General features: G+C 48.5%; 1 protein-coding gene across 2 annotated transcripts in view; it reads right to left on the bottom strand.

The window, feature by feature from the left end:
* Positions 1 to 685: 685 nt before the first annotated feature.
* Nadk (NAD kinase) overlaps positions 686 to 13,672 on the bottom strand; it is a 28,138-nt gene continuing 15,151 nt past the window's right edge. For both annotated transcript variants that reach the window (XM_021159681.2, XM_021159683.2), the window contains exons 3-12: positions 12,702 to 12,785; positions 7,510 to 7,639; positions 6,509 to 6,617; positions 6,314 to 6,399; positions 4,913 to 5,015; positions 4,230 to 4,369; positions 3,941 to 4,040; positions 3,707 to 3,864; positions 3,033 to 3,115; positions 686 to 2,357 (exon numbers count right to left, since the gene is read on the bottom strand). In XM_021159681.2, coding sequence (XP_021015340.1) covers positions 2,195 to 2,357; positions 3,033 to 3,115; positions 3,707 to 3,864; positions 3,941 to 4,040; positions 4,230 to 4,369; positions 4,913 to 5,015; positions 6,314 to 6,399; positions 6,509 to 6,617; positions 7,510 to 7,639; positions 12,702 to 12,785 — 1,156 coding nt within the window. In that variant the 3' untranslated portion in view covers positions 686 to 2,194. The remainder of the gene's footprint in view (positions 2,358 to 3,032; positions 3,116 to 3,706; positions 3,865 to 3,940; positions 4,041 to 4,229; positions 4,370 to 4,912; positions 5,016 to 6,313; positions 6,400 to 6,508; positions 6,618 to 7,509; positions 7,640 to 12,701; positions 12,786 to 13,672) is intronic.

The raw sequence follows: 13,672 nt of genomic DNA, 5'->3' as shown, positions 1-13,672 counted from the left end.
AGTACAAATAGAGCAGGTAATGACCGCCTGGGGCCTGGGCTTATAAGGGCCACTGGCTGGCTTTATCCAGCCCAGAGCTGTGTTTGTCTTGAGAACTTGGCTGGGATGTAGACAGGGCAGGGTGAGGGATGCATAGAAGCAAGCACCATAGTGGTGACATGGTTTCCTTTAGTTTGTGTACATTTGTAGCACTCAACAGGCTCTTGACACACAGGCAAGAGGCTGGTGTGCCAGTGCCTACACCATCAGGCTTCTAGGGGCTGGAAGAAATTTGCCTGGCTTAGACACCTCTTGACCTAGTTGAATGAATGATGGGTGAGGGACAAATGGCTTTCCTCACCTCCTTGCAGCAATGGGACTCTGGGACTTCCACTTTGGTCTCAGGGTCTTCCTGATGACAGTACAGACTGACTTGAGGACACTCCTCTGAGAGGCTGCCAAGCCTCTCAGAGTCTTTGGCCTTGGTAGTCACCAGTCTATACCAGCTTTGGGCACTACATGTGACCTCTTTGCAGAGGTGATTGTGCCCCCGACTCTTACGATACCATACTATGTTGCTTAGAGTGAGCCAGGTGCCCACCCCAGGTGGCCATGGTGCTATCAATCAGGGTAACAGTATCTCTTGTAGATAAGGTGACCTCTGGAGATGCCCTGGAGTTGAGCCAGAAGAAAGCTGTTACTTAACTCAATTTTTTTTAAACAAGTTTATTTATTGAAAGAATCTGAAAATAGTAATAAGGCCTTCATTAACAATTAACAAAATTTTAAGATATTAACAATATGAAACATTAAGAATTTACGTGAAAACTCCATGTGTTCTAGATCAGTCTGGTGGCAGCTGCTTCTAGATTTGTCAACACTTGCTTTTTAGATGCATGGCATACACTTCAGACCCTGCTCTCCTCTGGATCATAGCAGAGGCCTGCTGTGCTCAGTCACAGATGAACAGCACAGACTGTGGGGATGAGTCACCATGATAACAGCACTGAACCCAGACCACTTAGGGCTCCATGGGTGCTCAGTAGGTCCTCACTTTAACAGGTAGGAAAGCTCAGTGGGGTCGGTTCTACAGCAGCCGACTGACAAACCTTTCCTAGAAGCAGGAGACAAAAGCCAGTCAAAGAACAGGCAGTCCTTCCTTCCTACTCCTGCTGCAAGAGGCGAGGACAAAACTGAAAGCAGATAGCGAGCTGAGGCGACGTGGCTGACCACTGACTCCACAAAGGCTCCAGGGCCTGTGTGGCACTCACGTGCTAATGTTACTTGCAATTACATGGCTCCATGCATCTCGCACACAGGCTCCATATGGCTGCTGTTCAGATGGAATCAAACCTAAGAGTCTTATGGAAGGAGAGCAGGCCCACAAGCCTGATGTCAATAGTGAGCTGGTCTCAGAACCCTTGTGGCCACTGTGTGAGGGAGGAGTGGAAGCACAGAGCCCTGTCCTGGACACAATGTAAACACTGGACAACAGGCAGTCCCCTCTAAATCTTCACAAAGTGTGTACAAGAAAATATGTACATAATCACTTCAGAAAGTTTAAAATAACCTCTAAAAAGTGTATACAGGATTTAAACTGTCCCCAGGAGCTGCTGCCCTGTTGTGTGAGGAATGTGAGGTTGTTGGATGGCTGTGCCAAGTGTTGCCTCTGTCTGCTCTGGAAGGAGTCAGAGGTCTGGGGGCCAGACTGAGAGGGACCTAGCCATCTCCAGAAACACAAAAAGCAAGCTTGCCTTGCCCACCCATAGCAAAGCTGCCAGGGGGAAAGGTACAGGCCCTGTGGAAAAGCACTGCAGTTAAAAGAAGATTTCTGGCTGAGACATTTATTTCAGTATCAAAAGGAAGATCAATTCATTCTGACCCTCTCAGAATTTCAACAGACTGATTTATGGGAATTCCTGACCTGGGAATCTTAGGGGGATATGGGGGCCCATGGGAGAGATGTAGGACACCCAGCCCAGTTCTCATTTTGCTTTTTTAGAAATGAAAAAGAGGTTTTAAAAACATTAAAAAGCTGATCTGTTCTGCAAAAGGCAGACCCAAGCTCTCCCAGCAAGGCAGGCAGGACATAGATGCCTGGACAGCCATGTGGTTTGTCAAGGCTAGGTCAGCCAGAAGGCCAGCAGGAGACCAAGAGAAGGAAGGCCCCCAAGAGCTTGAGGGTCTGCTCAGGTTGGAAGCTGGGAAATGTAGTCTAGCTGTCCTCTTCATCCTGGTCCTCCTCATCCTCTGGAAAGTGAGCTTGCTTCTTTCGAACATTCCAGTGCAGACACTGGGCAAGGCTCTCGAACCAGTCACTCACAGGGTCGCACACACAGATGGAGGGCAGCGGGTAGCAGGAGGTGGTGATGCTGATGCTTTGGTGGGAAAGAGAAATATGTTTGGGTAAACAAAGTGCCTTTCCAAGTAACAAAATGCTCTCCCTATGCCAAAGTTCTCTCCCAGGGCCTCGCTTTGTCAAAATTCAAGCAGCTACTTTGGATCCTTAAAAGGGTTGCATAGACACAGGCTCTGTCCCAGTTATCACTGTGCTGATGGCCTGACTCCAGGTCTCTGACTCCAAGGGATCTAGGCAACTTCTTCCAGAGGTGAGGCAGGGTGGGGATTGGTGGAAAACCAGGCAAAGACATAAGCAGCTCTGCTGGCCATCCTAGGTTTTGTGGTAGACCACATTTAGCTGGATAACAGCACACCCACACATCCACGAAGATGCAGGTCTAGCCTGAATAGGTGCATTTGGCTGTTTCTGAGGCTGTGTAATGGTGGGCTCAAGGGGAAAGGTGGACCTTTCCCCTTCAGATACAGCAGGTTAAATAGGCAGCACCACAGCCTTGCTGGAGGTGACTCACCCTACATCTAGGCTGAGACCAGTCCTATCTTTGTGTGTATAACAAGAACCAAGGAACAGGGCCTTGCTGCAAGCCTACTGCATCTGTACATGACCATGCTTTTGCAACAGGCCACCCACTATTGACTAATTCCACCTGAGGGAAGACATGGACTCAGCCATGCCCTGCCTTGCAGTTCCAAACCTGTCTCCATGGCGGATTTCCTGTCTCTTCCGTCCATCAAAAGACACCCATGCCGTGTTCCTGGCTTCTGGTGACAGCATAATCTAAAGGGGTGGAGCAGGAACAGAAGTGGGCTCCAGGCAGGAAGGGTGTGTTCCCAGGACACTCTGGGCCCTTCAGAGTTCCTGCACGATACAACTTTAGCCTCATTTTGGTGTTCTAAGAATAGTTGAAACCTCCCATACATATGGTCACTAGAACTTACACTAGTAACTAGTTAACTAGCCTAAGTGGCCTGGGATGGAGGGAGATTAGAGAAAAATGAAGCTGATGGTGGGCACTGGGAAGTCTGCCGGAGATCAGGTCAGAGGCTTTGAGGATCAGACCAATCAGGAGTCTTTGCTTACATGAAGACACTTATGCCATGCCCTCCTAATGGGGACTGTCCCCATCTCTTGCAACTCAAGAGTCCTGCACAGAGGGCTGGCCAGCTCTCTGTGCCGTCAGAGACCATGGACAGATGCAAAGCCCGTCTGCTTTAGGTTCTAGGTACACTAACAGGTGGGGCTCACATGTGAGGGTGCTGGGAGGGAGACTTTGGAGATGGCAGGTGCTAAGGTAGTGAGAACTGTGTTCTGCTAGCCTAGGGTCAAAAGACTCACAGATCAGAGGAGACAGAGAGGGACTGCTCTGACCTTCAGCTCGACCCCTGCAGGGACCACGATAGGCCGGAATGACAGCGAGTGGGGGCAGATGGGTGTAACCATGATGGCCGGCACGTTGGGGTGGACCATGGAGGCCCCGGCTGCAGCTGCATATGCTGTGCTGCCCGTCGGGGTGGACACGATCACTCCTGGCAGGGACAGGGTGTAGGCATCATTTTGGGCCCATGTGGGGTTCTTGGGTCCCTAACTGCAACATGGCCTTACCATCGCCCTGCACAGTAGTGATAAGGTGTCCATCCAGGTAGACATCCACGTTGGACAGATATGAGGAGGGGCCTCTGTCGATCACCACTTCATTTAAGACCTGGAGGGGAAGGAAGGCCATGGCACTGCACTCAGGGAGCGAGGTCGTGGCTAGTGTTGCTATCAGAAGCACTGAAGGCTCACCACAAGTTTCTCATCCTGGTGTCAGGGATTCCAGCCCCGAATTAAACCCCACTCTGGTCTCCTCCTTGGGAGTTGAAGTTAGGCAGCTGGGGAACTTTCCACAGACCTGGTATTGCATAGCCTGTTTTCCGCCCTCTGTGTCCAGACCATTTTCACTAAGGCCGTTGTGGATGGCTGTCTTCTTGTCTCTGGGCTCTTTCACCACCCTGACCTTCAGCCGGCTCCTCAGGATAACAGCGGCATTCCCTGGGGTCAGCAGGGTCCAGCTCAGGGAGGCTGGGGCCACCTCCAAGGAAGCTGGGACCCTTCCCTTTCTAAGTCAGTGACCATCAGTGCCTTTCATCAAAGCCACCCTGACAGCCCATGTGCTGCTGGACTTCCCACTTTAGTACGGAATGTTTGAAACATCTGAAATTTAGAAATTCCCAAATCTTGAAACTGCATCATTAAATAAAAAATTAAACAAACAAACAAACAAAACCCAAGAACCAAGGGGGCCAGAGACATGACTCATTGGTTAAAGAACATTGCCTGCTTTTAAAGAAGACCCAATCTCAATTCCTAGTTCTCATATGTTGGGTAACAACTATCTGTAACTCCAGTCCCAGTGGACCACACACCTCCATGGGCACCAGGCACACACAGTGAGTGCATAGACATACTTGTAGGCAGAATACCCATACACGTAAAACTGAAAAACAAAGTAAACCCCACAGCAACAACAATAATCTCATCAAGTGGGAGCAAAACCCTGAACTGTTTGGGGAGATCCAGGATGCTCCAACTTACCCTCTATCACCTGATTCACTTGGGATTGGAAGTTCTCAAAGTTGAATGGGGTCAGAAAGCCCAGGGATCCAAGGTGGAAGGCCATAACAGGAGGCACACTGCCCTGTGGGTGATTGAGACCAGGTGGTATTGCTGGACTACCCAGGAACCACCAAACTGTCAATAGTTGCACATCTTAGGGATGGGTGGGCATGAGCCAAGCAAGAGTCAGAAGAGACAGAGCAGGGCAAGCAGGCTATCTTCCAAAGCAATGAGAAACGGGTGGGAAGGTCCAAAAAGAAACAAAATCAAGAGGATCCAACCAGTTTACTGGTCACACAGCAAAGATCTGGCCAGTAACAGATACAAGGCTATGACTGGGGCGACCATGCCCATAAGGCTAGAAGGTAGGCAGACTTGGAAAGTTGGGGATGGTTTAGGGCCCATCTAAATACAAGTGGGGCTGAGCATAAAACTAAGGTTCAAAGTACAAGTTGCCTATAGTCCTTGGACAGAAACTTCTGCAGCAAAGCAGGGGTGGTATCTTGCCAAAACCCCAACCTCCTCTCCCATCCTCAGCTCCACACAGCTAAGATGGGCTCTGCCCTGGCATCTCACCAGACCAGAAGGTACTGTCCACTTCCACCCCACTCCCTGCAGCACCATGCCCACTGTTCTAGCATACCACAGGTTAGGTCCTGCCTTACTGTGGGTGAGGCCAAAGGTCCCCTTGCTGTCCTTACCTGCCTGGGGCTTTGGTTTCTAGGCTACTTCTGTAGTGCCAGGTCAGGAGGAGTCTTCTCACATTCTCCCTCTTCACCCACCCCTGACACTGACAGGGGCGTGCCCACTCATCTCTTCTCACCCAGGAGACCAGTTACTTGCATTATCTGCAAACCTGCTCTACTGCTAATAATTGGACTGAAAAAAATCTCCATCTCCTTAGATCAGTGGCTCTCAACCTTCCTAAAGCTGCAGCCCACCCCCACCCACCTAACACCCCCCCCCTTTTTTTTTTTTTTTTGGTTTTTTGAGACAGGGTTTTTCTGTGTAGCCCTGGCTGTCCTGGAACTCACTCTGTAGACTCGGCTGGCCTCAAACTCAGAAATCTGCCTGCCTCAGCCTCCCAAGTGCTGGGACTAAAGGTGTGCGCCACCACCGCCCGGCTTCTGCAGCCTTTTAACATTATTTTCCGTGCTACTTCCTCACAGTCTCTTGCTATTGTTAAGCATCGTAAGGTAAGAATCTGTGTCCCTGATGGTCTCAGGTGATCTCTGTGAAGATGCTGCCTTTGAGTAAGAATACTAAGAAGCTTGTGGCTTCCTGGTATGAAGCTGCGTGATGAAGAGTAGGGACACTTACACTGAAAGCACCTCCTCACACTGTACCCCAAAATACCAACACCCTAAAACACAGCCTTACCTGGAAAAGTGAGGAGGCATAGAGCAAGGTGCCATCTCCTCCAAGGCATATGATGAAGTCTATCTGGTTGGAAATGTCATCATAATCTAGAAGACAAACACAGAATGTGGGAACTGTTGTCACACAAACCCTAAAGATACCAACAGGCAGAGTGCTAATGGCTTCTGCCACCTGAGGGGGCTCAAGTCAGCACACCTTCACGGAAAGTGCAGAACTTCTTCTTCACTGGTCCAAAGTTTTCATCGCTCACTATAGCAGGGTCTTCCAGAACTTTCTTTTCCACATACACGATCATGTTGTTTTCCTGGAAGCAAAGAATGCATGTAGCCCCTGCCCAGCCCATCAGGCCCGCACCAGTCCAGTCCAGGTCATGCCGGCTTTCCCACTTTGGGAAAGTGTGAAAAAAGATGTTTTCTTGGCTAGCAAGTCATTTCCATACTTCTCAGGTCATCGCAATGTAGTCAAGAACACTGCTCCTCAGGGTATCATAGAGGCTTCTTCCCAAACAGGCTCTTCTAACCCCAGTGGCTCTGGGTTTTGGGGGAGCTCCTGAAGTCATATACTGAAGGGCTACATGATTTTGAGGTGCAATTTTTTAGCCTTTGATTTCCAGAGGTGGCACCTCTGGGGGGTGACTAGGAGTAAAGCCATCAGGGTAGAGCCACACCACTGCATTCTTGTGGTTTTACAGAAAGAAGGAAAAGCCAGAAGATATCTGCACACATATTTGAGAACAAGTGTGTTCTCTTGACAAATGCTGTCCTATGCCTTGGGGCTCTGCAGAGAAGATGGCCATCATCAGATGTGGCACCTGGACTTTGCATCTTCAGAATCACAGGCTAAAACAAACCTCTCTTTCTTAAAACTTACCCAGACAAGGGAGATGTGTTATTAGCAACATCAAAGGGATCGAGGTGAGGGTTACGTGCTGCAACAGGACTCAGGAGGTAGTGTGTTGGGAGGTCTGAGGTCAGGAGGGCAACGTCCTCATGAACAAGTGACACAGTACAGGGCTCCTCCACCAGGGGTTTCCGAGCCCCCCAGCACTACAGGCTGCTAAGTATCTTTTAGAATGCTTCAGACATCTAAGTAAAAGGCCTGTTGAGTTCTTGGTTCTGCCACCCTGGCCAAGTCTCTTCCCAATGCCAGAGTAGGATGCATCAACCCAAGCCTGGACCACATCCTGCTTGCCTTACCTCCATGAGGTATATGCAGAGCTCTTTGAAGGGCTGCAGTAAGCTGGCATCTCGGATCTTTTTGATGACAAGCACACTCTTGGGAGACTTGTTCCATGTCAACCGTTGACTTGCAGGGTCCTGGATGTGCCTTTGGGGAGAGAAAAGAGCTCATACCAGCAGTTGTCTTTTCCTTGAGGAATTTGGAAAAATAAAAATAGCCACAAACCAGAAACAAGGAGAACTACATTGCCAACTATATGTACACCGTCAGCAATGGTTGCCATCAGGGATAGCTGTCAGCCAACCTGCAGCCACATACCAGGAACACAATGGTTCTAGAGCAACTGTCCTTAGCTGCCAGTAGACCTTGAAGACCCACTCTGCCCAGCCACTGTCTACAAGACTTTGGCCATATCCTCTTGGGCACCCTGCTTGCCAACTGTACCTATAATCATCTTCATGGGTCAGATCACATGTATTATGGTGGGGACAGAGGTGGCATAAAGCAATAGAGAGGAAATCCTAGGCTACCTGTCAGCCTATAGAGGACATCTGTTCCTCATAGAACCTAGAACAGCTGGATTCAAGACTCTGTCCTGGGTCTACTATGGACCATTTCCAGTCCCAGGACCCTTCAGAACATGTGTTTCCTTTGATGAACCTACCTGGAGGGTGTATGGCCTACCTCTTTATGCTACTGTATAAACTTAGCTGAATCTTATTTATTAATTAAAATCAATATAAGTATTAGTTAAAGTAATAATAATTAAAATTAATAATTATTATTAATTTTTTGAAAGAGGTACTTAGTATGTGGCCTTGACTGGCTTGGAACTCATTATACAGACCAAGCTAGCCTCAAATTCATAGAGATCTACCTGTTTTCCCTCCTGAGTGTTGAGATTAAAGGCATGACCTTGGTACCATGCCTAGCCTAATAAATCTTCATTTCTGAAGTCCAACACAATTTCCCCAATTATGAAATGTGTTCTAGCAGTCTGTGAGAACCCACAACCAACCTTCAAAATTATGACACAAAGTACTGAAAGCAGAGGCCACTAGTGGTCAAAGCACTCACCTGTTACTGGCATTTCTGGGAGGGGAGAGGCTGCTCATTGCTGCCTCTCTGAGCCTCCACCTTCTAGGAGACAGCAGGCACATCCCCAGCCCAGCATTGCAGTGTTCCCTCACCACACACACACACAGCCCTGCCTGGCCACCATGCTCCGAGTTGTGTAGTACACTGAGTTTAATTTTTGTATCCTCAAAACTGAAAGCAAAATGTAGAAGACTTGTCAAGGTCCTATAGCAGTGTTCTCTAAACTATGAAATCAAATAAACAAAAACATAGACTCCCTTCTGACTACATGGCCCTTCTGCCTCTTCATCTGGTTTAAAAATGAAAAAACACCAGGTTAACTAGTAAGAGCAAAGAGGGCCAGTCTCAGCTCCCTGCTCCTAAAGAAGGGCCAGGACCACCTGCCTAGCAGCCCTGGCAGGGCAGTGCCCAGGCCAGGCAGTGCCCGGGCCACTGAGAACCAGGAGCATGGAAAAGGCAGGCCCGCCCACAGGGAGGCGGTCGCAGGCCACCGGCAGGTGAAAGGGCTGCAGGTAAAAGGAGATCACTCCCTAAACTTGCCAGACTCCGGGTTCCAGAGAATGTGGGTGGATCATAGACCTCTGCCCCACTATAGAGCTCCAAGCCCACACCCTGTATCCAGCAGCCAGCCTATCCTGCCCATGTGTGGGTTATGACTGCCTCAGGCAGGCCCAGCCCATGACTCCTTCAGCCCCGAAGCTCAGCAGGGTTCAGCATGTGTCACCAGCATTATTATATGCAGGCCAAGGCCTCCCTGTGACCACAAACCAGCTCAACTTCCTGTTGTGTCATCTACAGAGGCATGGTGACCATTCCAGGAAGTCTGGGATTCAGGTGCCATGTGGAGCTAACAGGCTCATGGTCTGTCAGAACCAGCTCTGAGTGATCTGCTATGCCAGCCAAGGATGCATGACCACTGTGCCATACAACAGAGATTGGCATCCCCATAAGGAAAACACATTCTCAAAGTAAAGTCTCAAACTAATGAGGAAATGAAAACTCCTAAATCCTCCATGCTGCCTCGGGAATACTTGATACTTGGCAAACGTATAAAGCCCTCTTTTTTTTTTTTCCCCCAATTTTTTTGAGACAGGGTTTCACTGTGTAGTTCTGGCTGTCCTGGAACTTACTCTAGACCAGGCTGGCCTCGAACTCAGAAATCCGCCTGCCTCTGCCTCCCAAGTGCTGGGATTAAAGGCGTGCACACCATTGCCCCGTAAGGCCCTCATTTTTATAACATAGGTGTTACACTGAAATATAGAGGTATACAGAGATGCAGGTGACAGAGCTGTACCTCAGAGCCTAGAGCAAATGGTCCCAGGCAGAGCAGAGAAAGATGCCTGTGCTAGACATTAACCCATAGTCCTAAGTCCTCTCACTTGCACTTTCTGATCTCAAAGAATGGCTTGCAGGCATTTTGTGTCCTAGCCTAAATAACTGATATCTAAGTAAAAACTGGCTGTGGGGGGCTGGAGAGATAGCTCAGCGACTAGGAGTGCATACTACTCCCCCAGCCTTGGGAGGCAAAGACAGCTGAGTCTCTGAGTGTGAGGCCAGACTGATCTAACAAACAAATTGAGTTCTAGGAGAGCCAGATTACATAAAGAAACTATGACTTAAAACTAAAAAAAAGGGCTGGTGAGATGGCTCAGTGGGTAAGAGCACCTGACTGCTCTTCCGAAGGTCCAGAGTTCAAATCCCAGCAACCACATGGTGGCTCACAACCATCCGTAACGAGACCTGGCACCCTTTTCTGGAGTGTCTGAAGACAGCTACAGTGTACTTACATATAATAAATAAATAAATCTTTAAAAAAAAAAAAAAAAAAGGAGGTGGGGTTTACACTGCTCTTGAAGAGGACCCATGTTTAGTTCCCAACATCCATATCTGGTAAAATCTGGAGTTACAATTGCCTGTAACTCCAGTTCCAGGGAGTTGAAAACCTTCTGGCCTCCACAGGAAACTGCATACATGTGGTATAAATAAACACAAATAGGCACACACACACACACACACACACACACACACACACACATTATAAACAAGCAAAAGGGCTGGAGAGATGGATCAGCGGTTAAGAGCACTGACTGTTCTTCCAGAGGTCCTGAGTTCAACTCCCAGCAACCACATGGTGGCTCATAACCATTTGTAATGGGGTCTGATGCCCTCTTCTGGTGTGTCTGACGACAGCTACAGTGTATTTACATATAATAAATAAATAAATCTTTAAAAATAAAATAAACAAGCAAAACCTGGCTGCGGTAGAGGTGTTAGGTAAGTGGCAAATGCTAAGCTATGCAGGAAGGGGCTGCAAGCAGCTGGTGGTTGGCAAATACAGGAGACCACTAGGATACTGGGAGGTGGTGGGCATGCATATGGGCACCAGACCAGGGACAGGAAGCAGGGGAGTGCCTAGAACTCTGGGTGATGGGGAGCTAGGGTGGGCCACACATGGGACAGACAATGACACAGTGGATATTAGCAGACTGCTTGGTGTTGGTGCAATTATGATTGCTGGATGTATGGATAAGAGAGTATACAACATGTCAAGAACCCTTGCTTCCAATGATATACATTTAGCAGCAGCAGCAGCAGTAACTCCCAACTCTGCTTTGTGAACTTATAGGCATTGGACAATTTTCCTCAAAAGGACTAATACTAGCATCCCTGCATCCCTAAGGGTGTAAAACATTACTGGGATTGACACCAACCCTGCAGCCAAGGTTCCTTTTAAGAGCAGTTCCTTGGATGGCCTGCAGGTGGCAGAAAAGCAAGGATGCTGTCTTCTCCAAGAGGAAGCTTAGAGCAGGGTGTTTCAACCAGCGGGTTGTGACCACTTTGGGGACTGTATATTAGATATCCTACCCATCAGATATCTACACTGTAATTTATAATGCTAGGAAAATTACAGTTATGAAGTAGGAATGAAATAACTCTATGGTTGGGGGTCCCCACAACATGAGGAAGTGTATTAAAGGGTTGCAGCATAAGGAAGGATGAGGACCTCTGCTGAGAGGGTCATACATAGCCTTGGGTCAGGTCTCTAATCCAGGCCAGAAAAAGGTGGTGTATAGCAGAGGGAATATATTTATTCTTTGGAAATATTCAATGCTAACCAGAATATGGGTTGACAGAGATAATGATCAGGTGTAACCCAAGAAGATACACTAACTGCTAAGGTCTCAGGGAGCTTGTATTCCAGGGCGTTGTCCTGGCCAGCGATAGGATTGTGAGGAAAACATAGGATGGGATGTGGCCAGTAGGAGAATGCATACCTGTCAGAGGCAAGTAAGTCTTGGTCCCATCTCTAGCATGGCAAACCCACGGTTCAAACAAACAAATGAACAAAAAGAAGCATCTTTCAAGCAACTAAAATCAGGTTAAAAAACAAAGAAAATTCGTATTTCTACACCTGGTACAATTGAAGGAGTTACCTGTTAGAATGTAATTCTAATCATTAGAAATAGAAAACTGGAGCTGAAGCGATGACTCAGCAGTTACCAGCACTGGCTATTCATTCAAAGGTCCTGAGTTCAACTCCCTGCAACTACATGATGGCTCACAACCATCTACAGTGGGATTTGATACCCTGTTCTCTTATGCAAGCATACATGCACATAGTGTGCTCATACACACACATACATATGTACGTACATATGTACGTAAGTACATACATACATACATACATACATACAAGAAACAGAACACCAAGCAAATCCCACTGACCCTATTTAATCTGTGCAGATGGTCACAGTCAGGGAACCCGGTCCCACGTGGCCACAGCCCTTAGCTCACCACTGCTTCTCTTTCTCCCTGGTTTATGTGTTTTTGGTTTTCAGACAGGGTCTGACTCTAGGCTGACATCTTACTAATAGTTCAAGCTGGTTCAGACTCGAGAGTCTCCTGCCTCAGACCGAGTGCCAAAGTATAGGTGTGTACCAAAACAGAAATTTGCCCCCTGCCTCTGGAAGCCATGGGGAAACCACCAGCTAAGTCTCCACTTAGGAGTCTGTGAACACAGATGGTTTCTGAAACAACTCAGAACCCCGCACAGGGCAACCCCATAAAACACCCAAGGAACACCCCTTCCCCTCAATTCTGGTAAACTCACATGATGGTCTGTGGGTTCTGCAGCACGCAGGCCTTTGGTCCAAATGTTGTCACTGGGCATGGCCCATGGAGAGAGCGGGTCCTCCTGTGGAGCACAGTGGGGACTGGTGTCAAAGTAGAAGGGGACAGTAAGCAAAACAAACATGCCCCTGTCAGACTCCAAGAAACCCAAATGATAACAGCTCCATCATCCACAGCATTCACACGCAGGGCCAGCAGATCCTGCCCTGGTCTGGGATGCTGCACTGGAGCTCACTACTGCCCAGGTTCCCTGGGACAATACTGAGGCATGAAAACTGACCTGGACAGGCTCCCGTGGACACTGACCCTAAATCAGAGGAGGCACAAGTCTAGTAAGAGCCAGGAAAACACTGGCCTGGCATGAGCCAGGACCCAAGGCAGCACCTCTCAGCAGGTCTGTGGGCTATAATCGGGAGTCAAAACCTGGCACCACCCTCAATAATCTAGATGAACATTCTAGCAGAAATATTTGCTCTGGAGCACATGTGTCTACAACACAGATACCAATTGAGCAACCCAGCCTTCCCTCCTAAAAAGTGACCCAGCCAGTTGAGCATCCAAACAAAGGTTCACTGCAGCCTGCCCTGACGAGGGACAGCAGCAGCCAGGCTCTCTATGCTTCTGGGCGATCAGGGCAAAGACCAAGACAGCATTGTGGTTGTTCATCTTGGGACACTCACTCAGGGCTCTGGGGCTTCACTAACTCCTCTTAGCCCAGAGAGAACAACACTGAGTTAGTAGAGTAGCCTTCAAACTTGCTTTCTCCTTCAGTTGCCTGTCTCCAAATCCACAAAATCTTCCAATGCTGATGACGCAGATGAAAGATTGCCCTGCCTCTGGGGGAGCAGGCAGTGTCCAGGGTCATGGAGCCTGGCCAGCCTGGCCAGCTGACAACTGGAGAGAAATCTGGTTGCTGCAGGCCTTTCTGAGCTAGAGAAGTGTTAGAGTTTT

The sequence above is a fragment of the Mus caroli genome, chromosome 4, assembly GCF_900094665.2.
Source record: "Mus caroli chromosome 4, CAROLI_EIJ_v1.1, whole genome shotgun sequence".
NCBI lineage: Eukaryota > Metazoa > Chordata > Mammalia > Rodentia > Muridae > Mus > Mus caroli.
This window is presented reverse-complemented; position numbering and strand designations above follow the sequence as displayed.